General features: G+C 38.4%; 1 protein-coding gene across 2 annotated transcripts in view; it reads left to right on the top strand.

Moving 5' to 3' along the window:
- The window catches only part of lrp4 (LDL receptor related protein 4), a 118,373-nt gene that overhangs the window by 73,105 nt on the left and 21,406 nt on the right, over positions 1–23,862 (top strand). For both annotated transcript variants that reach the window (XM_015396677.1, XM_015396676.1), the window contains exons 3-10: positions 4,262–4,378; positions 12,077–12,190; positions 12,275–12,391; positions 13,789–13,917; positions 20,114–20,233; positions 20,317–20,442; positions 20,915–21,040; positions 22,489–22,623. In XM_015396677.1, coding sequence (XP_015252163.1) covers positions 4,262–4,378; positions 12,077–12,190; positions 12,275–12,391; positions 13,789–13,917; positions 20,114–20,233; positions 20,317–20,442; positions 20,915–21,040; positions 22,489–22,623 — 984 coding nt within the window. The remainder of the gene's footprint in view (positions 1–4,261; positions 4,379–12,076; positions 12,191–12,274; positions 12,392–13,788; positions 13,918–20,113; positions 20,234–20,316; positions 20,443–20,914; positions 21,041–22,488; positions 22,624–23,862) is intronic.

The raw sequence follows: 23,862 nt of genomic DNA, 5'->3' as shown, positions 1-23,862 counted from the left end.
CTGTGGAATGCATGTGGGAATTCTGTAGCTGGGATTAGAAAATCCCATTGGTGAAGGTCAGCGTGTTTTAGGCCGTGTATCTGTGCGAACACGTGTGATACTAGCAGCTCTCAGGGGATAATGGCTCGCAGGAAGTATTTTAGAGGGGCCACAAAGTGTTACAAGGCTGTTTTGTGTTATTGCATCACTCTGGACCTTCATTGTAAACAGTGAATGAACCAAAACAACTGCTTTTGATGATAGTGCGAATCACAGGAAATAAACAGAGCTGTTTGTACACCTGTTGTGTAGGTGTGCCGCTGTTTCATTCTGGTAATGTTTATGCTTTGTCTGCAAAAACCTCTCATTAAAATATTAGTCAGCAGCCTCTGTTAAATATGTGGGTATGGATGGTAAATAAACAAATGAGGCAGGTGGAGTGTGTAGGAGTATAAAGAGGATAAGGTAAGTGGTTGGATGGCTCTTGTGAGGGAGATTGATGTGTGTGTCTCAGAAGTTAAGGAATGCAGCAGTAGTGAGAAGAGTAGCGCTGAGCTGACCAGAATCAGTGTGATAAAAGAGATCAAAGCACCAAGAGACCTCATCAGCCTTCCCAGCTTGCTTCTTGCTGATCCACCTGATATCGGGAACAAATCCAACACTGTGTGTGTGTGTGTGTGTGTGTAGCTGAACTAATGCAATATTTATTTCCTTTGGTTGTCTTTATCCCTGCATTTAAGTGCTTGCATAATTCTGTATTAGATGGTTCGACGGAGCCTTAAGCATGATTTTTGTGTGTGTGTAAATGTGTATATATATATATATATATATATATATATATATATATATATATGAAATAACTCATTGTGGAAGTAGCTTTATGTGTGTTTCTGTATATTAACACAACACCGTTCAGCAGATAAGCTGAATTATTTATTGGACTGTTGACTAGCAGCATTTCCCAGATTTTGTTTGCTAAGGGCGCAGTGTTGCTGACTGTTGGTCAGACTTGCATCAAAAAATATTATGTGGTGTTTCAGTTTATCCAGAGGTGAGTTTAAGTGTGGTGACTTCACTCCCAGGCTTAGAGGGGGCTCTCAGCATCTCAGCAGAAATTCTGCAGAGCATAATAAATCAGCAATTGATCTTTCTTTTGGAATAATACAGACAACCCCGAGAAACGCTGCCAGGAACTATGTCATATATGTATTTTTTTTTAAAGGGATCTGTTTTACGCAAATAATATTACATTAGGTGTTAAACAAACTGCAAAATAACCTTCCCTTTATTTATTTTTTTTATTTTATCTTCTGAAAATATTCATTGCACATCATGTTCTTAAAAAAAGTACTGAAATAACTTTTAGATGATAGTTTTTGTTTACCTTTAATTCAAGAAGCTTATAATTGTAGTAAATTCCTCAACTCATGTTTACATGAATTTCTGTAGCACCTCCCTGTCAAAAATATAGCTGAGATGAAATGATATTGGGAGATAAATTTGATCCATCCTTTGATTGGTTTGTTGTGGTTCTGTACTTTTTGGCAATTGGGCTCTTGTTCAGAGATGCTGAATAAAGTGGAGCTGGTAAACACATTTACAAGCTAAATAAAAAACTAGTTTCTACAACTGTGGTGGTTAGGTGTTAAAAACGCTTCTTTGTGTCTGCCTCATCAGAGAAAGTGGGCGAGTTGTTTACTGGGCTGGGGTGGCGTGCTCAAGGTGCTTCCTGATGGGGGTGGGTAATAACTGTCCTGCATAAACCAATGATGGCCACTTGTTTTCCAGGACAGGGAGGGGCTGCTGCTGGAGAGCAGAATTCATGGAGATCACTCAGGCATGCATTAAGCAAGCAAAAGTACAACTTTGTGTTATTCTGAAGAAGGAAAAGCATAAAAAAATTGTTAAAAGCTAAAAATAAAGGATTAATTTGCATTTAATAGAGCTTTTAAATAATTTGGAAAAAAGAAATACCTTCCAATGAAATCTGTCTGACCTTAAGGAAGGACTGACTCCTGTTTTTCTACCTAATGTAAGATATTAAGTTCTGATATTGTCCTAACTACATGTAAAGAAACATTTAAAACATAGCTCCTTATGAACCTATTTACCACATGTTAGCACAATGAAAAATGTCCTTGCAACACCTGAAAATGTTAAGGAGATTAAGTATCACTGAATGCTGTTTGTACAGTTTTCAAAAGTCACAATCTCACAAAATATGTCATTGTGTAAATGTTAGTTCTTATAGAAAATCAGATTTTTAATTACTGAGCTTTAGTCATGAAATGAATCCCCAAGCTGCCTGGAAGAAAAGAAAAGGCCTGTACTAATTATAATAAAAGGCTGCAGAAATATTTCTGTTTTATGCCTTCTTAGACAAAATGTCAAATTGTGGCCATAAGATACACATCTTTAGCAAAAGTTTTATCTAGATGACTTGAGTCGGTGCAATGAATTATAGAGACGCTGCCGCATGGACGTTTGGTTTTATTCAGATTCATTGTTACTAATGTCATTTCCATGCAGGGTTATGTGGGTCGGGGGGCTTTACTGTTCCCATAGACTGGAGCCACAACCACACACACACACACACACACACACACACACACACACACACACACACACACACACACACACACACAGTCAGCCTCACATACAGTTCATCCACTCCCATCTGTCGGCCTCACTGGTTACTTCTCTGCATGACATCATGCACTTTTTATAAAGTCTTTGTTGCTCAGTCAATATTTCATATAGGCTATCGACAGACAAATGAGAGTATACTGTAAAGGGGGGGTGTTGCCTCTTTCCTCCACCCCTCCCTGAGTCTCTGTCCCTCTCTGGCCTGTGATTTAATTAGCTCTGTCTGCAAATGACAAAAGGCCAGTTATTTAGGGCTAGTGTAGATGGTGAGTTGCTGCATTTAGAGCGGATATGAAGTTAGGAAGGAATGCGCTAAGCTGAGGGAGCTGCCGCTTACTGCATTAAAAAAAGGGGAAGAGGTGAAGAAGCATGAGTCCAGCTCAGACTTTGGTTCTGAAAGAGCTGAGGTCAGATAAAATCAACCTGGAGATGTTTGACTTCGATCTTTAAGGAAGCCAATAACTAAATCAGGCAACACACTGATTAGTAGCAAGCACTGCTTGCCTGGATAGATTGGTTGGTTTTACTCTACGAAAAATAATTTTTTGTAACTTCTTTTTACGGTTCGTAAAGTTTGATCCACAAATGTTACTTTCTGATTTGTTGGGCTTAAATGTGATGCAACAGTACAGTATAGTAAATATTTAGAATAGAGAAAATCTGCTTAGTTTTAAGATTTCTTTTGTCAAATTAAAAGTCGCAATCATTATTTATTTGCATTCTACTCCCTTGAGTCATGACTGTTTGGATCCACATTCTATTGTGGTTAAAGCTGCAAGAAAAGCCCCCAAGAATGATAACGGCCATTGCTGTTTCTCACCACAGCGATTTTGTGTTCAGGGAAACATACCTTTTTTTTCCCCCATTCTACCAAATGCTTCAAATGGCTTGATTTACCAACCTTTTCCTAATTTTTCCCACTCCCTGTGCTTTTCTTTAAAACAATGGCTTTTTTCTTGCCAGTCCTCAGTGAAGTGAAGGGTGTTGCTACAATAATTAATGCGATAACATATTCTGCTCTTGATTCTTTGATGATTTCTTGAGCCCAGCTGTTCATGTGCGTTTCTTTTTGCATTCCATTTTTGCATGATTAATTAGCAATGCCTTTTCAGATACTCTAAGCTTTCTTTTATTCCTTATATATTTTTATATAAAATAAACATACTGTAAACGACTCAACTCTTTGTGATCCTCAGTGTTCAGGATTTACCTCAGTGATATATTTACTAATGTTCTCTGGAAACTAATGGTTTTCATTATGAAATTGGATTTATGTTGAGATAAATTACAAACAAACTGAAAGTATTTGCTTTTACTTGACAAGGGCATCAGAGATGAAGTATATTTCATCGTAAATCTCTCTTAAAACTAAGTATAATTCCCCACCTGACTAGCGGTTTGAAGCTACTTTGTGTTGCTCCATTACATTAGATCACCATACAATACATTTAATTTTAGAGGTATATATACATTTTCCAGTGCATGTAGGAGGTTTAGTGAATAAATCTCAGTTTATTTCTACATGTTTAGGTTTTATATAGAATAAACATGTATACAGTTTGCAGCCTGTCTACCTTTTTCACTGGATTGTTTGTTGGCTTGTAGCTGACAGCCTTGCTGTTTTGTGTGGTTGCAGTGCTCCCCACCTGCTCACCACTGGACTTTCACTGTGACAATGGAAAATGCATTCGTCGCTCCTGGGTCTGCGATGGAGATAACGACTGTGAAGACGACTCTGACGAACAAGACTGCCGTGAGTACATGTCCTCCTCAAGTGAAAACACGTGTAAACAGTAGCTCAAAATACTCCATCGGTAGTCTAAGATTGATGCACACAACTGTAGTATTGATACTTTTTTATTTCAAATGATTGAACTGAACAAATGTTTAACACAGCCATGGGTACTAAGATTTACATTTTACAGTCAGGGAGTTGCTTTATGCTTTGCCCATTTATTTAAGTCCAGCTTTTTATCACCCTGAACATCATGTATCATATTTTTAAATCCGTGTCATTCTGCTCTGGTTTTGACATGGTGAGTGTTTTTGTCTGCTCCTAAGTTAACACAAAAATATCCCCCAGCTGTTTGCCAGGCGAAGTGTGAACCCAATGGGTGAAGTCAGCACTCTGTCTATTTCTGAAGTCGGTATTTGTGTACCAGTCCATTGCTGCCTGCCTGGGGAATGTGTGTTGCTACATTTCCATCTTTTTGACACTTCTTAAAACATATTTTTGAAAAGGTAAATATCTTTGGACATTAAATTTTATACATTTAGAAACATTTAAGTTAGATATATAAACATGTTTGAACCCAGTTGCTTAAAGGAAGCCTAGTGACAACAGATGTCGATCAGATTAGGCATCTGAATTGATTCAGTTTTGACAAGGTTAAGATTTTGTAAAGGTTGAGTGAGAATCTTCTGTTTTGAAATTCAAAGCTGGACAAAAGAGGAATGCTGATAGTGTACTGGAAATATTTTTTTTATTATTATTTGAACTTGTAAATTAAACTTTCACCCTCTTAGGTTAGAGAAAAAAAAAAACATTTTCTTTTAGTCCTTATTCTGAACATTGTGTAATCCAAATTAACTGGAAACTGCTGCTTCAGGCTTTTTTCTATAAGCTCAGAACAATTTGTCTTTCTTGCTTTTGACAATGTGGAATCTGAGAAGATTACTAAATCTTAAAAGGAGGAGGTTGCTTTTTTAGAGTTGCAGCAATTAGGTCAGTTGTGACTGCTGGGGCTGTAACCCAAGAACCTGCTGGTGTCTGCCACTGGGAGAAGCCATTAAGCAAAAATAATGAAACGTTTTGTGTTTGATTTACTAAAGAGTGACAGAGTGACATTTTGACCTGATAAGGAGCACTTAACGAACACTCAGAGATCATCAGCGTCATTAGGATTTATTCTCTGGTTACTAAAGACACCTGAAACCAGCTCCATGGCAATGCAATGAGGGCTGATGTATTTTGCTTTGACCTATAAGAGCCACTGCAGTCAAACAAGTTCAAACTGAGACTTCCCAATGAATGCATTAAACAGTTCACTTTGATGGCTGTTACCGTTGTCATCGTTAATCAAAATGGAAAGGTGGATTAACCTTTTTTTGATGAAAACAATCATCTTCAGCAATTTAGAGTAAAGATAAAACCTTTTTGTAAATGCAGCAGACACACCTGTCACTCTCAGTGTTTTCTGCAACACTTCTTGTTTTCATTCAGCAGGTACAGACTGCCTCTTTGTCCTCTGAAAGCTGTTCCTTATCCATCATCCAGTGTTATCTCCACCGCTTCTGACCCACATACTGTATAAGCAGCCAGACATTGAATCACTTCCTGATGGGGGGTCTGTCTGCTCCTGGCAGTGCTGGATATGAATTTTTCATTCTCGTGCCCAGTAAATTCCCCCTTAGTTTTGCTCCCCCCTCCACAACGAATTGGCTTTATTTCATTATTTAGAGACGGGGAGGCGATCCTCCACGCTTGGCTGGAGATAAAGCAGTTTTGGAGATTCCAGACAAAAAGAGGTGTGTTTCTCCGTCAAGGTGTGTGTTCCTACATAATATATTCTGGATTCATGAAGTTTAGAAGATATTAGAAAAAAAATAATAATAGCAGACCTCTATTTTATAATACACACATGTTGGGAGGGGGGTCTTGCAATGACTCCCAGTGGCCTTTGCTCTCTGACGTTTGGATGCTGTGTGAGTGATGAGCATCTCCAGGGTTTGTTGACCTCTGACCCCCCTCTGTTTACCTCACGTATGAAGGAGAGGGATGATGGAAAAGACAGACGAAGAAGGGGGAGCAGCAAATCAATTATTGTCTTGGATCCTGCATAATAGATAAAATGAGAATTTCTGTCGATTGTGTGGGGGAAATAAAATTTTAATTTGGATCCACTCATGGATGCCTGAGCTTTGAAAGGTTTTTATTTTTAATAAGGGGCGAACCTTTGGGGTAGTGGGGGTTGTTGCTAGCTGTGTCTAATGTAAAGCATAACTAGAGAGATTTTTTTTTTTCTTTCAGAATATTTATTTGATACTTATGGTGAGATGGAGTCTATGAATTGCTGGAAAGATGTTCTGAAAATGTCTAAGAAGAGCTGATCTTTACATCATATTTTCATAAAGACATTTTCCTGCTATCTGCCTAGTATATTTATTATATGAACATTTATATATTTATTAGCTCAGTTTCAGCTATTTCTGATCAATTTTGAATATATTATATATGAAAAATTAAAATTATCTATCTATGTAAATGTCCACCAATGTGTTGGGTAAAGGATGCTCTTTAGCTGAAGGAGTGTTACGGAGCTTGGTCGGCCTGTGGGACTCTTGAAACCTCAAGCAGGCATCGTGGGGCCGTATGTGTTGCTGACAGTTTGGTTGCCGAGGCAAAAACTCCGACCTGGGTCAAGTTTGGAGAGGGCATGGAGAAAGACTGGGTTGGACTGGGTTAGAGATTCTGACAAAACCGTCTGGTGCTAATACTGGATTACTAGGCACAGCCAACAGCTATAAGGGGTCAGTTTTGGGGACCAGCCCGTCTTGTCCCTGCTTTCTACTGGCTCCGTCCCTCCAAGACCTGCAGTATACAGTGGGGTGTTTCGCAGCCTACTGGGATGTGACCGGGATGAGAATCAGCTCCTCGAAGTCCAAGGACATGGTTCTTGACAGGCAAAAGGTGGCTTGTCGACTTCAGGTTGGAGGACAGTTTCTGCTTCAAGTGGAGGAGTTGAAGTTTCTAGGGGTCCTGTTTGTGAGTGAGGGGAGAATGGAGTGAGAGATCCATAGATGGATCGATGTGGCTGCTGCTATAATGTGGACACTGTTGTAGCGAAGAGAGCTGAGTGAAAGTCAAAGCTCTCGTTTTACCAGTCGGTCTATGTTCCTAGCCTCACCGAAGTTCATAAAATCTGGATCCTGACCATAAAAACAAGATCCCTGATACAAGTGGCTGAAATGAGCTTTATCTACAAGGTCATTGGGCTCTCCCTTAGCCACCCTTAAAAGAAGGGTGAGGAGAGGCTCGGAGATGAGCCACTTCTCCTCCACATCGAGAAGAGTCAGCTGAGGTGACTCAGACACCTTTCTCTGATGTCCGTTGGACGCTTCCCTCGGGAGGTTTTCTAGGCATGTCCCATTGAGAGGAGACCCGGGGGGACGACCTAGGACACGTTGGAGGGACTGTGTCTCGGCTGGCTCGGGAGCACCTAGGGCTTCTCCAGTAGAGCTGAAGATGTCTGTGGAGAGGGAACCGACCTCGTCCCGGAGGAAGTGGAAGAAGACGAGTGCAAATATTGGCTCTAAAAACATAAATTCCTGACTCATATTCCTGCATGGATGATTTTTTTTATGTCCAGTGAGCGACAAATTTCCTGATTTGAATCCCCAAGACTTCAACCCAGATTAAGACCCTCATTTCCAGCAGCCCTGCGGTGGTTTAAATGAAGGGAACAGGTTTCATTGGAATGTGCAAAGATGCAAAAACAATTAAGTTAATCTTAAATACGATTGTTTTAAATATATGATCACTTTATTAAAAGAAAGAAGTATGGTGCTATGGAGACGTGACTTTAGGATACAATATTTAGCTATGATTAAAGCCTTAAAGACCCAGAAATAATCAGAGGGACTTGAAGTATATTTGTACCGGTATATAAAATATTTTTATGTACTCTGGCTGTCAGCTCTCCTGTGTTATGTCTGATCTCAAAAGACAGGTATGATAAGTTGTCGCAGTGCACCACAGGATAACATAAAACATGGAGCCAGGATTAAAGAAGAACTTTATCTTCATAGTTAGTTCTTCCAATCTGTTTGGCATCCTGCTGTTTTTCTGTTTCTTTAACTCTTCCTCCACACGTCTCTTATGTACCCACAGTAGTTCTAAATAATAGATTTCCTTCTATTTGTCATCCATCATTGGTTTTCCTCGACAAACCCGTTACCTCGGCCCCCGCTGTGTCACAGCTGGGTTCGGCTGTCGATTGTGGCTGCGGTGATTTTGGAGCTGCTGACTTAAGCAGTCGGAGAAAGAAAAGTTATGGAAAAAAAGTAATTCTTTTCTAAATATGTTTAAGTAAGTTTGATTTAAATGTTTTTTAGAAAAATGTTTTACCGGTAACATATAGCCTAATATTTGGCACAGTTAATCTAGATTATAAAAATATGTTGGAGCTTCTGTGATAGTTTTGTGTGTTTTAACAGAAACTCAGAGCATTAGCAATTTCATAATATCTGATCCTTACTGTCTGTATGTGTTTTAGCCGTATTTTATTGCTTTTAACTTCATAGTCAGGGTACTAATGAGGAAAAATAGACTTTTGGCTAATTGTGGATTTTTTTTCACTAATTGTCACCATGTGTTTTATTAAGTTGCCATTTCCTCTTTCAAATAAAATAAATCATTGAATTGTTATATTGAAATATAGGGCTAATAGGTGTCATAAAAATGTTTGATGTTGTGCCTTAAATCTGTATTGCATTTCCATTTGTGCTCCACTGATAAATCTGAAATCACCATAATTTATCTTTGGGAAAATTATTTAGATTTTGAATTGTTAACAGGTTTTTAAATTATATGTTTGACCTAATGTTTACTTAAACGATTAGCAGAGATTTTGATATTTTAGGTATTGGAGGTAAAAAACATTTATTAAGTAAGCCAATGTAGAAAAGACGAGCCAAAAATCCACAAAACAATATGTAGAAAAAACAGATGTTTGTCAATCAAAGAATATATAGTTGCTAGAGATAAAGCTATCAGAGTTTTCTAGTTGAACTCTAAACTTTTATTTTGTAAAAGTTTTTGTTCCCTTGAGGATATTATTAAAATAGGTTCTAATAGCAATTGAAAATTAAAATAGGTGCTGCAGGGTTTTATTTTGATTTAAAACATGTAGCGGAGTTCATATTTTAAATTATGTTCAGCAACTTATGTGAGCAATTAGCAACTGTTTTAAAGTTACTGTTATTAACTATAAGGGAAAAGTATAAATCAAAGAGTTGCTGGAACACATTCAACTTTCCTGTTGACTTCTTATGGTCAATAAACATCAGACTTACTTTCAACTGTCATAAAAAAATGCTGTTACTTCTGTGCCTTTAATTTTACAGATACTGAACCTTACAGATACTGAAGGTATCTAACTTGAACTTCCATTCTGAAGAGGGTTTCTGTCATTTAAAAAGATTCTTACAGAAGGTCAGATTGAGCTGGGTTTGGCTAAAAAATGTTAGTCTGGTGAAAAAGCCATTTGCTGGTGCATCTTTTATATTTGCTCATAGATGACACATTGCTTTTTTTGGTGATAACACTGTTTATCTAATGCTAACATGAAATTAACTTTAATTACACTGTTTTCTGTTGCCCATAGTAACAGTCTTATTGGATGTTGGCCTTTAAGAGTGAGTTTAAAGGAATAGTACACCCAAAACATGGTTAGCCTTCATTTTCTACTCACCCCCATGCTGAACAACACTCTGGAATACTTTTTTGATATCTCAAATGCATCTGGAGATCTGGGAGGCTTCTTGCTGTCTGCTGACATTCAAATAATGGAGGTGCCCAGCGCCCGAGGCAGAAAGGTCCATAAAAGTCCACAAAAAACGTGTCAATATTCCTCCATACTGCTCGTCCAATGTATTCCAAGTTTCCTGAGTGGGTAGCATCCAGAATTTACTCGAAACGAAGTCATTTAGAATGTTTTTAGAGCATAAACAGTAGTGTATAGGATTTCCTGAAAGCGCGCACATGCGCGATCACGACGCTACGGAAGCCGGCAGACCAAACCAGATGAAAGTGCGCATTCAGCGTCTGCTCTTCCAATAATGCAAGCGTAGAAGAAGAAATGCGCCGTTTACCTGTGCAAAGAAAGAAACAACGAAAGAAAAATGTCTGAGGACTTCAGTGTTGAGGAAGAGCATGAGTTCTTTGCCGAGCTGAATGCGCTGGCTTGGTCTGCCGGCTTCCGTAGCGTCGTGATCGCGCATGTGCGCGCTTTCAGGAAATCCTATACACTACTGTTTATGCTCTAAAAACATTCTAAATGACTTTGTTTCGAGTAAATTCTGGATGCTACCCACTCAGGACACTTGGAATACATTGGACGAGCAGTATGGAGGAATATTGACACGTTTTTTGTGGACTTTTATGGACCTTTCTGTCTCGGGCACCGTAGACCTCCATTATTTGAATGTCAGCAGACAGCAAGAAGCCTCCCAGATCTCCAGATGCATTTGAGATATCAAAAAAGTACTCCAGAGTGTTGTTCAGCATGGGGGTGAGTAGAAAATGAAGGCTAATCATGTTTTGGGTGTACTATTCCTTTAAGGTCAGGTTAGTTCTGTTCAGAATGACCTTTACCACAGTTTTTTTTTTTTTTTTTTCACTTTTTATAAATAAAATTTTGTTCTCTTGTCCAGCATTTGTTGATAATCCTGTAAAATTTATTTTTCCATGAAAGCATTTTAAAGGTCAGTAACGGTGAAGGAAATCCATTCAGGGTTTTTCGGGGTTTTTTCCCCCCCAAAGACTTTGAGGTCCCCTTCAATCGGATGTCTTCTTAGCTGACATCAAACCATGATATGATTGATTGAGCCACAAAATGGCATCCTTTGCTGTTCTCTCTTCATTTTTTTCCTATGAATCATATGAAAGGGGAGTTGGTTTTAGCCATCATATCAACAGAATAGTTTCTGTCCTTTTTGTCATCTTTTTTTTTTCATACAATAAAGCAAACAAACAATAAGAAAAAGAAAATTGAAAAAAATAGAAAATGTCACCAACAGACATGCAATTCAAAAAACTGCTAAAAAATCAGCAGGTATAAACCCTACTGGTTTCGCTCTCATACACCTGAACATCCAGTCTTTCAAAATCTCCCTACACCTGTTAAACCATTATTTCCAAAATGATCAGAAAAAAAAAATACCTCCTGATTCTCATGAGCTGCTCTATACCCATTTATATATTTAATACTGATTTGTAACCTTTCAGCCCCTGTGCTTTAACAACATATGTGCCAATCAGTTCATCTATATACAGTCAGACTTGTATATATTTCTGCTTTGTTTGGGGCTATTATTTATTTCATTCTATGGATCCACCAAACAGTAAAACCAATAGGCAAAAGTCTTTTGTGGTTCAGATGCATTTCTTTTTGTCCTTTTTTTTAATCCCCCCCCCCCCCCCCTTTCTGTCACTAAACATGTTTTGAATATTGTACAGAAGTTGACAATTTATTGCTTTGAACAAAAATTGCACATTTTTGAATTCTACTTATTTACAAAATAAGAGGTTTCTTTGTCCCCAATATCCGCACTTTATGTTTTGTCCTGTGGATTTCTTTTTTACTGTGGATGTTTAGGTCTGTTTTGTATGTATCGCTCCACAGGTGCGTTTTATTCTTTTTAGATAATGTTTTTCCTCTCCTCCATGCAGCTCCCAGAGAGTGTGAGGAGGATGAGTTCCAGTGCCAAAACGGTTACTGCATCCGAAGCCTCTGGCACTGTGACGGTGACAATGACTGTGGTGACAACAGCGATGAGCAGTGTGGTAAGAGCAGAGAAGATGTGTTTTGAAACATGCAGAAATGTGTTTATGTAGAACTAATCGGTGAAATGACTTTTTGTTTGTCAGATATGCGTAAATGTTCAGACAAAGAGTTCCGCTGCACAGATGGAAGTTGTATAGCTGAGCACTGGTACTGTGATGGAGATACAGACTGTAAGGACGGGTCAGATGAGGAAAACTGCCGTGAGTAAAACATTTTTGTGTCTTTGAGGTTCAATTATGAGAAAAGAAAAAATGCAATCTAGAGATAAACATGGCCAGACAACAAACATACAAATCGAAATCTAAATAAATAATTTTATTCTTAAAATAAGTGCTTTTTTTTTTTTATTGGTGAGGTAAGTGAGACCCTTTTCCAATGGAACAAGACGATTTACATATAGAATAAAAACAAACAATTGCATTGTCTTATTTCAAGTGCATTTTATCTAATTATCTTATTTGAGTAAAAATACTCATTCCATTGGCAAATCATCTTATTTGCCTATACAAATTAAGAGTACATACACTTAATTTAAGTTTTTACTTATTGCTAGATCATTTTTGCAGTGTAGAGAGGGAAGTAAAGTTGATTGTTTTTATTGTATGTAAAGGCTAAGTCCAGTATTCTAGCTAGCTTTAATTTTTGGTAAAATCAAAATAATCTCCATTGGTATGTCTATGAGAAAAAACTTTTTTAACCATTAGATAAAAATCCCTAACCAGCTGCTTGGGTTGGGGGCTTTTCCTGGTGGCATAAGATCCAAAATGACAACTAAAGGAGGTTAATAGGGATTGCTTTGATTCTGTATCCAACCGATTAACAATTACCAGCTTTCACACTTAAACTACCTTTACATGCGCAAAATTTCCCCAATCCGATTGAACCCTTGGTTGATCTGAAATTCTAAATCTGTATGCACATGGAGATTACATTAAAATAATCACGATATGCTCGTACATTTACCAAGTGTTCGATTAGATTACACCATTTAAGCATCTGCAGAAGTGTCTAATAAATAAACTAAAAAGCAGCCAGAAAATCGTCATAATGAAGTTGCACACATGTGCAGTGCAGATTATTTAACTCCAAAGATTCGAATGGGTGTGTACATGCACATCATTCAGAACAGCCTCTCTCTTTCGGGTTGAAATTTCATTCAAAAAGGACCAAATCAGAATAGAACCTTCAGTCTGACATGTTTACATGAAAAGTTTTGATCTGATCAGGCCTTCCGTCCGATTGTTTGTGTCCATGTAAACATAGCTACTGTCAGGAACTGTTATTCTAAGGCAAATAGTTCTCACAATCCTTAGCTGTATTGCTTAATGCCGTTTTGTCGAAACAAATGCCACATGACCACATGGGATTCTGATCTGCAGGGTCCTTAGCAAGAGAAGTCTGTTTACTGAGTAAGAACTTGAAGGCTTTGTAAATGATATGCTCTAAGGCTCACTAGAGATGTTTGATTTAACCTTGTTTCATCTGAAGCTTGACGGTGCGAGCTGAGAGCAGTCAGAGCTTCAAAGAGTTTAAGATCGACAACTGCAGCAGCCTCTTTCTCAGCATCTGTTTATGGAGTTGTTTTGTGTCTGTGCAGCCTCGGATGTTATGACGGCCACCTGCAGTGTGGAGGAGTTCCAGTGCGCGTACGGCCGATGCATCCTGGACATCTACCACTGTGACGGAGACGACGACTGTGGCGACTGGTCAGACGAGTCGGACTGCTGTGAGTTCTCCGTCACTCAGATCCAATAAAAACAGCCTTTTTATTTTCTGTTTTAAACAAGTTTTTTTTAATTACGTGATTTTAGATCCTAATAATCTATAAACAAATAAATTATAATTTCTTTCTTCTTTCTAAATTCAAATTTCTTCTATAATTTCATTTAAATGTTAAATATCAACTTAAATAAAAATCCTCTTTTCTTATATTAGCTGAAGCTGTAAACTGTCCCCAGTCTTCATGAATTAAACAGTTTGGGAGAAAAATAACCATTTTCAGCTTGTTAGAAATCAAAGAGGGCGTACAAGTGGATTCAACGACTAGTAACAGCTACTTCAGAACTTGTAGGTTCTTTTCAGAGCTCAATCAGGGCCCTCTCGGGGCCAGAGACTGAACTGCAATGAACAGGGTGTGGTGGCCTCCTAAAAATATCAGGGCACTATGACAGTCCGACACAGCATGGTCCTGATGTGGTGTTTTACCAAACTTGGCCCTTTAGGCACACTATCCTGCAAACGTTTGATGTTTCTTTGCTCCAACACACATGATTTAAGGGAACAGAAATGCCCCAGCTGCTGCTTCTGTGGTTATGAAGAGCCCTGTCATTTACAATTCCACTCAAATCAGATTTGTCCCAGTAAAAGTCTAGTAATAAAGAAACATTAAAGAACATAAAAAGGTGATTTGTATTATTCCTTTCAGTAAGTAAATATGCAGTATTTTATAGTAGCACAGTGGTGTTCTTGTCCTCGCTTTCAGCCGTAGTTGCATCCAGTGGGAAGTTGCTTTGATGCAATTATTTCCTGCCGCAGTGCTGGAGTTGCTCATGGTCCCAGGCTCAATTTAAAAACAGTTGCTTCCTTGAGATACTACATCTCTCTTATGAAGACAAATTATACAAAATGTCATGTTATTTGTTTCAGCGCTATTATTTTAACCAACAAAGGGCCATTTCCAAAAGCAGTGATGGGACAAGAATACGTTTCAGGGGATTTATGTAACCCAAAGTAATAATATTTCGATAGTTTCATACAGAATCCTCTTAAGTATTTTGGATAATATTTTTTACAGCCACATATTAGGCTACAATAATAATCAGCTTGCATCTGCATGCCAAGCTCATCCCTTGGAGAAAGGACGTCAAAGGTAGAGCTAAACCTAGAGCAGGTGGGAAAGTTGGAGAACTGAACATGATCTAATTTTAAATCCTTCCTTTAAGATTTTTGAGGGGTGCTTTGAAATATGTCACCTGCTGCTGCTTTTTTCATATGCTGCCAGTCACTGAAGCATCCCATATTTTGTGACTTTAGAACAGATGCTTCCACTGTCCAAGTAAAGCTCCAGAACAGCAGCTCCTAAATTGTTGTGGTTCTAACAGTCACAGTATTTCAGGAAGTAAATCCTCCTACAAAATCTGTTTGGATATCCTTCCTTGTTCTCTTGCTGTGTAATATTTTTATGCTCTTGTTATTCACTCAAGGTCTTAGGCTGTTCAATCTTATCTTACACATACACACACTCAACCACAGGAAGTCCCATGCCTTTGATGAGTTTATCAGCAGTATGATAACCACAGGTTCAAGGTATTTTTTACTACCATTTGATCATCCAAAAGGTCAGTCAAGCTGGTCTTTAAACTCTACATGACTCAAAATACACAAGTCAGTCAACCAGAAATCCCTAGATTAGCTCTGACTGTTGATCAGCAGGTATTATATATATATATTTTTTAATGCATGTGGTTGCTTTTTGTAATCATGTCATAGAAAACAAGGTGAAATGTGTTTTTTTGTAAACATCCTAATGGCAGCCTGATCAGTCCCATTCCAGCCTCTAGTGTATGCTACTAAAGGAAAAATCTGATTTGAAGCATTTTTATCTGTGGCATAAAATGATGCATATCTGATCATTTTCAAAGCATGTGCATCCTGTATGCTGATGTCACATTTGATCTGATTGTTACATCATTGTCTCTCACTAAACATTCACATAGGCTCTTCTTATGCAACAGGAATCCCAGCTTCACTAAAAGCCATTCTTAAATGTTAATCTCTTTTTTTTTTCTTTCTTACCTTTCCTTGTTATATTGTTTGCTCCCATTCTTAAAAGGTTAGAAATGACGCTGAGACATCAGCATCCAATGTTTCCATGTTATTTCTAATAACGGTCACAATGTAAACAGTTTTGATGTCTACATTTTCTTTCTTCTCATGCATGTTGCTTTGGGGTTGTGAACAGTTCAGAAGTCTCAATGGGGCATCGTCTTTTTAGCTCTATGCACAATGGTACACACACACACAAAAAAATTTATTGTAGAATAACTGAAGCATTAAATCCTGTGTGAACAAAGCCTATAATACACAAACCGGTACATCTGATTTACACAGATTATCACTGAGCAGTTCCTGTGACTTTATTGGAGTCCCTGCAGTGATAAATTAAGAAAACATCACAGTTTGGAATGGAACAAGCTAGGGCAGAAACAATTAATCGGATTAAGCGTGATTAATCGATTATTAAACTAATCGTTATCTAATTTAGTAATCCATTCATCTTTAACTGTATAGGTAAAAAGTATAGAGACTGTAAAATATGCTTTTATCTAACAGAGAAAACCAATCAGAGCAGTAATTATATAAAAATTTTTAAAAAATATATAAACATTTTAAATTAAAATTTATGTCTGTCAATATTCTCTATCCATAACTCCTTAAGTGGAAAAGTCTTAGTTTCGACTGGTCAAATTTCGTTAAACATTTTCTTTAAGGAACCTTCGTCTAGCCGATTATTAATCGATTAGTCGAAAAAATAACCGACAGATAATCGATTTGTGAACTCATCATTAGTTTAAGCCCTAAACCAAACCCATCTGTATAACAATAAACCTTGAAAGAAAAACCTAGGAATAAAGTAACAAGAATTGTCATTAGATCTCAGACCAGATTGTTTGAAGGACACAGAAATATTTCAGCATCTAAAAGCTTTTTGCTTTTCTTTATTTAAAATGCAAATCTTAGAAATGGGAAATAAACAAATTGTAGAGTAACATGTGATCATCCTGGTGGCAGACTTTAGGTCCTGACGATTGCTCTGACCTCTTAGCGGTAATTTACTTATGTACTTCACTCTCAATCTGTCCACTTTATTTTTGTTTCTGGCCCCCATTCATTCATGGGGAGGGCTTGTAGTGAAATCTGTTTCATATTTGGTGGACACACTCCCCCTCTTTCACACACTGACACCCTCAGAGGAGGCATTCCTCAGAGGCATAAGACAGCCCATCCTCAGACAGCATTCCTTGGCATCAGCTCTCCAGACACATGAAGGGTGCTTTGTTAGAAGAGAAGTCTCTTTCTCTCCCCCCCTCTTTTTTGGCTAATGTGAATCTTCACACACATACATCGATACAGTCGAAAATGCTCCAACTCCTCTGCATATTACCACATGGGGACGACTTTTGGCTTTGCTGCCGAGAGCATGAAAATGAATTGTTTCTGCATGTGCTTGGTGGTGAGTTACTAAATCGCAGACACGTTTTTTTAGTGTAGGAGTGTGTTATTTCTTCAGCGTCCTGTACCGATTCGCTCACTGTTCCATCTCCATCTCTGTCAGTTGGTTTCTCTGCGGGGAAAACCACCTGCTGCGTTGCTCATCCTTCTCCTCCTGCCCAGCTGATAGGCGTACACATGGAAGCTTCAAGCTCCACATCAGTATTATCTTTCCTCCTCTACTCTCCTGTCATTTCGTTCCTCCTCCATCATGTTGTGGCTGACGCTCCAACAGGGGCTCACTCCTGCTTTCAGGAGGAAACATGTCAAAGACGTTCTCACACACACAAGTTCACACACGCTGAGGATGTAAGTGCTTATTTTTGATTTGCCTTTAATCTTTTCATCCACCTACATCCTTTTTCGCTGCCATATTGGGCTTCGCTTTGGTCTGATCACATCCAGCGATGTGGAATCTTAAATTTGGAAAGCTACTATCTACGTTAAGATAATCTTCCAAAAAGCCAGATTAAACAGGAGCAATTAATGCTTGTCGGGGAATAAGTGTTTCTGGTTTTTAGAAACTACTTTGAATCCATGAAACCTAATGATGGTAAGAAGCAGCTGAGCATGCTGCTTTACATAAAGATAAGACATCTCCACAGGTCCATTTTGATGATCTAATAAAAGGCCACCTCATAACCATTTATGACTTTAAAATATGTTACTGAGAGAAATATCATTTGAATGAATCCTTTATTATGTTTGTAAGTTTGCTTCCTGTTTGGATCAATAACGTTGAATGGGTCTAAAGGTCAAAGTGTGATTTAAAGCTCCTGACTTAGAAAAAATGATCCAGCACACCACCAAGGTTATACCTGACATTTTTAATTATATCTGTGCGATACATAGTATCCTCCTGATGTATCATCCCCGCGGCTCCTGGGAGCTACGGCATTGCGGCGGCTGGGGGTTTTCCTCTGGGCCATCTCTCCTCCTCCCTTGGTGGGGGTCGTACTTCCTGGGTTGGCCCCTTCTGGGCGCCTTTGCTCTTGGGATCCCTTTGGACGTCTGGAGCTTTTGGTCCCCCAGCGCTTGCCTCGGTGGTCTGAAGGAGCGCGTCTTTGGCTCTTCACAACCACTATAAAGCATTTTTCCATTGGATGAACTTTACATGCACAAGTGCATTCTAACAAACAACATGTTCTACTTACATTGCAGTGTCCATAAAATCTGTAACACTCCTTGCATGAATTATAATAAAGCTATTTATATGCATAAATCAAGCGGAATACTATGGCGATAGCCGTACTGCTCCACTTGTGAAAGTAAAATCTGTTGGGCTCTCTTTTGGCATCAAGACAATTATTCCATTGCCAGACAGGACACTGTTAAAAAAAAAAAAAAATGAGTGTGTGTGAGTGTATGATAACATAATAGTGAAGAGCTAAAAAATAAACAAATGAAATACTGTACTGTAAAGTGTTTTAACAATATAAATACTGTCCACCTGGAGAATAAATAGCCAATATACAGCTATGGACATTTTTACAGTAATGGATATTTGAAAATAGCAGCAACATCAGGGATGTAAAAAACAAAAAACAAAAAAATACAGCAGCATGTTATTTAACTGATTAAGGTAGAAAGTGCAAAATCAGCATGAATGTAGGAACTTATTGAGGTTGTTGGGAACAGTGGTGGTTATAAAGTCTTACAGATGCTGGGAGGAAGGATCTGTGATAATGCTCCCTGGTGCATTTAGGGTGCAGCAGTTTGTCATTGAAGGAGCTTTCCATTTCTGCAACAGCTTCATGCATGGGGTGGGGAACATTATCTAACAGAGATATTAATTTAGTTAGGACCCTTTGTTTCCGATTTTTTCCTGTTCTGATTGATAAGGATTCAAATTCATGTTGCTCTTAACCCCTTTCACCTTTCATCTCCCATTATACAAACAGAGGAAAAGGGGGAAAAAAAACGACGTGAGTCGCACGTATTTTTAACTTTTGGCTTAGAACATCTTGAAGCTTGTCTCGGTTTTTGTTCTTAACCTGGACTGCTTTTATTCTTTGCATAACCTTCTTTTAGTAAATCAAAAGTAAAAATTCAAAGTTAAAGCAAAGCTGTAATGTTTTACTGGGTTAAATTGTTGGGTTCTTCTTTCTACAGTCTCTTCATATCTGCAAGTATCCTGGGTCCCAGTTGTTTTTGTTCTTTTTTCATCTCACCAATTATTATTTTATTATTTATTTTTTTTCTTTTGTCTGGGGGCTAAGGTGATTATTAACAAATATTGCCTCTCAGTCTAGGAAACTATACCTGTTTTTGTTGGAGCTTATTGTGTGGTTAATTATCCTGCAGAAAGAGTTGGTGAAGACCAATTTTCGGTATGAAGCGACAAGATTTTTAAACTGTCTTATTATTTCTAAGACTTCATAATGTTGCATTTTCTAACAATCTTCCAATGGCCTTGAGTGAGAAACACGCAATATTCTATTTTTGTTTTGGTTTGTTTGTCATTAAATGTCAGGAGTTTGGGTACAAACAAGATTAGAAATGTTTCTGCAGTATTTTTTGTAGTATTAACATTTTTTTTAAGTAGGCAGCTGAAATTCATTCCTTCAGTTATGTGAACAATTAAACAAACATTGATAAAATGAGAATTGATTAACTTCTTTAGAGCTAAAGAATGTCCCATCTGTGTGCAGCTTCCCATCAGCCCTGCAGATCAGTAGAATTCATGTGCAGCAGCGGGATGTGCATCAACGCCGGCTGGAGATGTGATGGTGAATACGACTGTGATGACCAGTCGGATGAAAAGAACTGCAGTGAGTATGATTTTCCAGAAATTTGTAAATAAGTGCTGTTGGAAATATCCTAAGAAAAAAAAATATATATATTTTCCCTGCAGCCTCATCAATGTGCACAGCTGACCAGTTCCGTTGTGGAACTGGACGTTGTGTGCGGTTGTCATGGAGATGTGACGGCGAGGATGACTGCACGGATCGGAGTGATGAAGAGGGGTGTGAGAAAACTGGTAAGACTTGAAGTTATCGTGTCTTTAAAAGCTAAAAATAACCTTCAGTTTTTAAAATGTTGTCATGGCAACGGTTCTGAAGAACCATCCTGTGCTGAGAAATAAATTCAGTTTTTTTCTATTTGGTGAGAAACTCAGTTATTTTCAGGAAACAGAGTTATTGTTTTGGCTTCATGTTGATGTGAAATAAACACTCTGCTCCTTGAGACACTGACACTAAAAAAACAACATTAAACTCCCCTTCTTTCTCAATCTCAGACACTGGTTTTGATTTACCAAAAAAATCTTGGGAAAAACTTTTAAAACCGGATATTCCCAACTTAATTTCTGGCGACTTTTCATCATTAAGCCTTTAGAAACATCCATTCTTCAACATACCAAATGGAATGAATGGTTTGTTGCCAGGCCTCTGCAAAACTGATTAATTTATTGACTGTTATCTTAAGCCCGGATTTGTTCGATCTCCTTGCAGACAGTCCTCCATGTGCTCCTGATCAGTTTCAGTGTGGGAATGGCCGTTGTATTGGACAGAGAAAAGTGTGCAATGAGGTTAATGACTGCGGTGATGGGACAGATGAGCATCCACACCACGACTGCAGTAAGTGTTTCATTAAACTAAGTAACCATGTTACAGCAGACTGTCAAGTATTCACCACTTCAGGTTTATTGTTTAGTCTGCAGTTTCTCAGTCATTTCAGTTTACATACCAATTTTCTGTTGTTCAGAAAGGCCTATCAAATCTTTATACTGGATAGTTTTCACTTTGCTGTGTCTTTTAAATCAATTTACAATCTCCAGCATCATACAAATATTGGTCCTAAGTACATAATTTTTTTGTTTCATAATCATCTCCTCTCAGAAACATACCTGAAGTATTCAATCTGCTTTAGAAAGTTTGTTCACAAGTCTAATTTTAGGTAGGTTTTACGTTTCTGCAGCTTCATCATAAGTTGCTACAAGTACTTTGATGCTGAGAAAGAAATGTCATTTTAATTTTTTTCTCAGCTATCGGTAGCATTAGAGGATGCAGCAAGCAGGTTCGTCTTAGTCTGCATTTTGCACTAAGCCCGCTTTTTTTCTCCACAAAAACGTTTGGTCTAGTGCAGTGCTCTACGCACATATCTCAGTGAGCACATTTGAAAATATGCAAACCCACACACATCTGGAAGCATCTGATCTCTATATTTAAAAGGGCATGAGTGTTACTTTTTATTTTTTTGCTTTAGGAGGGCGTAGATTGCTCCTTTCAAATGCTCTGCTAGAATAGGCAGCGGCAGCAGTAGGCTACTATGAAGTCCCACAAAGTACTATATTCAGATAAAAGGAGCGCTTTTCATTCAACTTTGATTAAACTACAGCTTTACAATGAGACAAACAATGCAACTCATTATTTAACTTTATTCTCTGATGATCAAGCAATGCCGGTACTCTAGGGCTGCTTTTATATGGACAAGATAGCATTGTTTCTATTAGCATTACTTTTACAATTGTAATAAACCCATCGTGATTTAACTTCGATTTTCTATAAACGATGTAAAGGCAGGAAACCCTCTGTTTCCTCCACCTTTTAAAGGATTATCCACTGCGTTTCTGATGCCCCTCAGAAGATGTCTCCACCTAAGCCCTACATGATGCAGTCCTCTTCCACTCTGCTGTTTTATTCAGCTGTTTAAGTTACAAATTTATTGCCATGCAGAAAACTGATCTTGAAATAGGCTCCAACAACGGCTGTAATGTTCTTTAAAGTCTCAAAAAGTCAAGCAAAAGTGAGATTTAGATGTCTCTCATAACAAAAGAAAGGTCATGGTGTCAGCAGAGTCCTTTAAAGAATGGCCACATGTGGCTTTGATAAGGTTAGATTATATTTCTGAAGGAGCCTGTTCTGTTTGTGTTGATAGACTTCAGTATCCTCAGGCTTCACTCCTAAAGTATTTCCAGACTCAACATCAAATGTGCCAGATGCTTTTTAACAGACCATGTGTTCATATTTATACTGAATCAGCAAGCTGTGTTTACGTCCCTGTAATCTTTCTGCTCCGCCTGTAGGGCCCCGGTCTAGTGAGGGCAACTGTAACCAGAATAATGGAGGCTGCTCACAGAAGTGTCAGATGGTCAGAGGACTGGTCCAGTGCACCTGTCACACGGGATACCGACTGACGGATGACAGCAAAACCTGCCAGGGTAACGCTGTTTTTATGTGTGTGTGTGGATGTGAGAGTTTTCTGGTAAAAGGGAATGAGCAAGGGAGTTTATAAGTAAGACATCTACAGAATCTGGGAATCTGCTTAATGCTATGAATGGATGACCTCCGTGTGACACGGGTCTAAATGCTTTAGGTGTGTTTCCACTCTTACCTGTCTCCTATGTAATATTATTTTCTGTCCTCAAGAGCGAGCCTGTCCAAATTCAGATGATTGCATTTTTGCAAAAGCTTGTTAATCAGCTAGTGGTGCAAATCAGCTGTGCTGAAGCAGGGAAACCTCTAAAACCTGCAGCACAGCTGCCCTCATATGCTATGTTCACACTGCAGGCCTTGATGCTCAATTCCGATTTTTTTGTGAAATCCGTTTTTTTTGTGTTGCCGTTTACATTTCCAAATATATGCGACTTTTATGTGATCTCCTGTGTGAACTGCAGTCATACAATGCAAGTGTCCCGCATGTGCAGTAGGGGACGCAATGACGTCACAGGCCAGCGTGCTCTGTGTTTACGGAAGTAAACATGGATGGTAGTGCCGGTTCGCATCTTGCGAACTTTCTCAACCATAAAAACACAATCTTTTCAAGATGGTTAAACATAAATACTGCTCTCCGCATCATCATCTGCCATGGTTGTTGTTTTACTTGCCGCTTCTTTATAGCAAGACCCAGAATAGGTCTGACCTGAACGCCATTAATACCTTTGTCGGGTATTAATGGCATTCAGGTAGAATGAATGCGACCTGGCCGTTCAGACACAGGTCGCATTTAAAAATATCAGATTTGTATCGGATTCAGGACCACATAGCCAAGTGGCCTGGGTCGCCTTGGAAAAAATCAGATCTGTGTTGTTCAGACAGCCATGAAAAGATCAGATACAGGTGCATATGGGCCAAAATTTCAGATTTGGGTCACTTCAGGCTGCAGTATGAACGTAGCCAACGATCAATTTTGTGCAAGCCTTATGTTGTTTTCAGGGGGGTTCAGAAGGATTTTCTAGGTTTGGTAAATTGGTAAAACAAGTATTTTTTTTCTGCAACATTTTATCATGTTGATGTGTAATGCTATGCTAGTTTTGATGTTAGATCTAGATGGTTTTACACCTTGGCATTGTAGGGAGATAATGTAATAATGTATCTGGAGCCAAGTGGTTAACCTGGTGGATTTCATGATTTAATCAGTAACTTCTTCCTTCAGTAAAATGTTTGCATTCTTAAATTAA

The sequence above is a fragment of the Cyprinodon variegatus genome, unplaced genomic scaffold (genome assembly GCF_000732505.1).
Source record: "Cyprinodon variegatus isolate N-32 unplaced genomic scaffold, C_variegatus-1.0 Scaffold812, whole genome shotgun sequence".
Lineage (NCBI taxonomy): Eukaryota > Metazoa > Chordata > Actinopteri > Cyprinodontiformes > Cyprinodontidae > Cyprinodon > Cyprinodon variegatus.
Note: the sequence above shows the minus strand (reverse complement) of the source record. Positions and strands in the feature narration are given on the sequence as shown.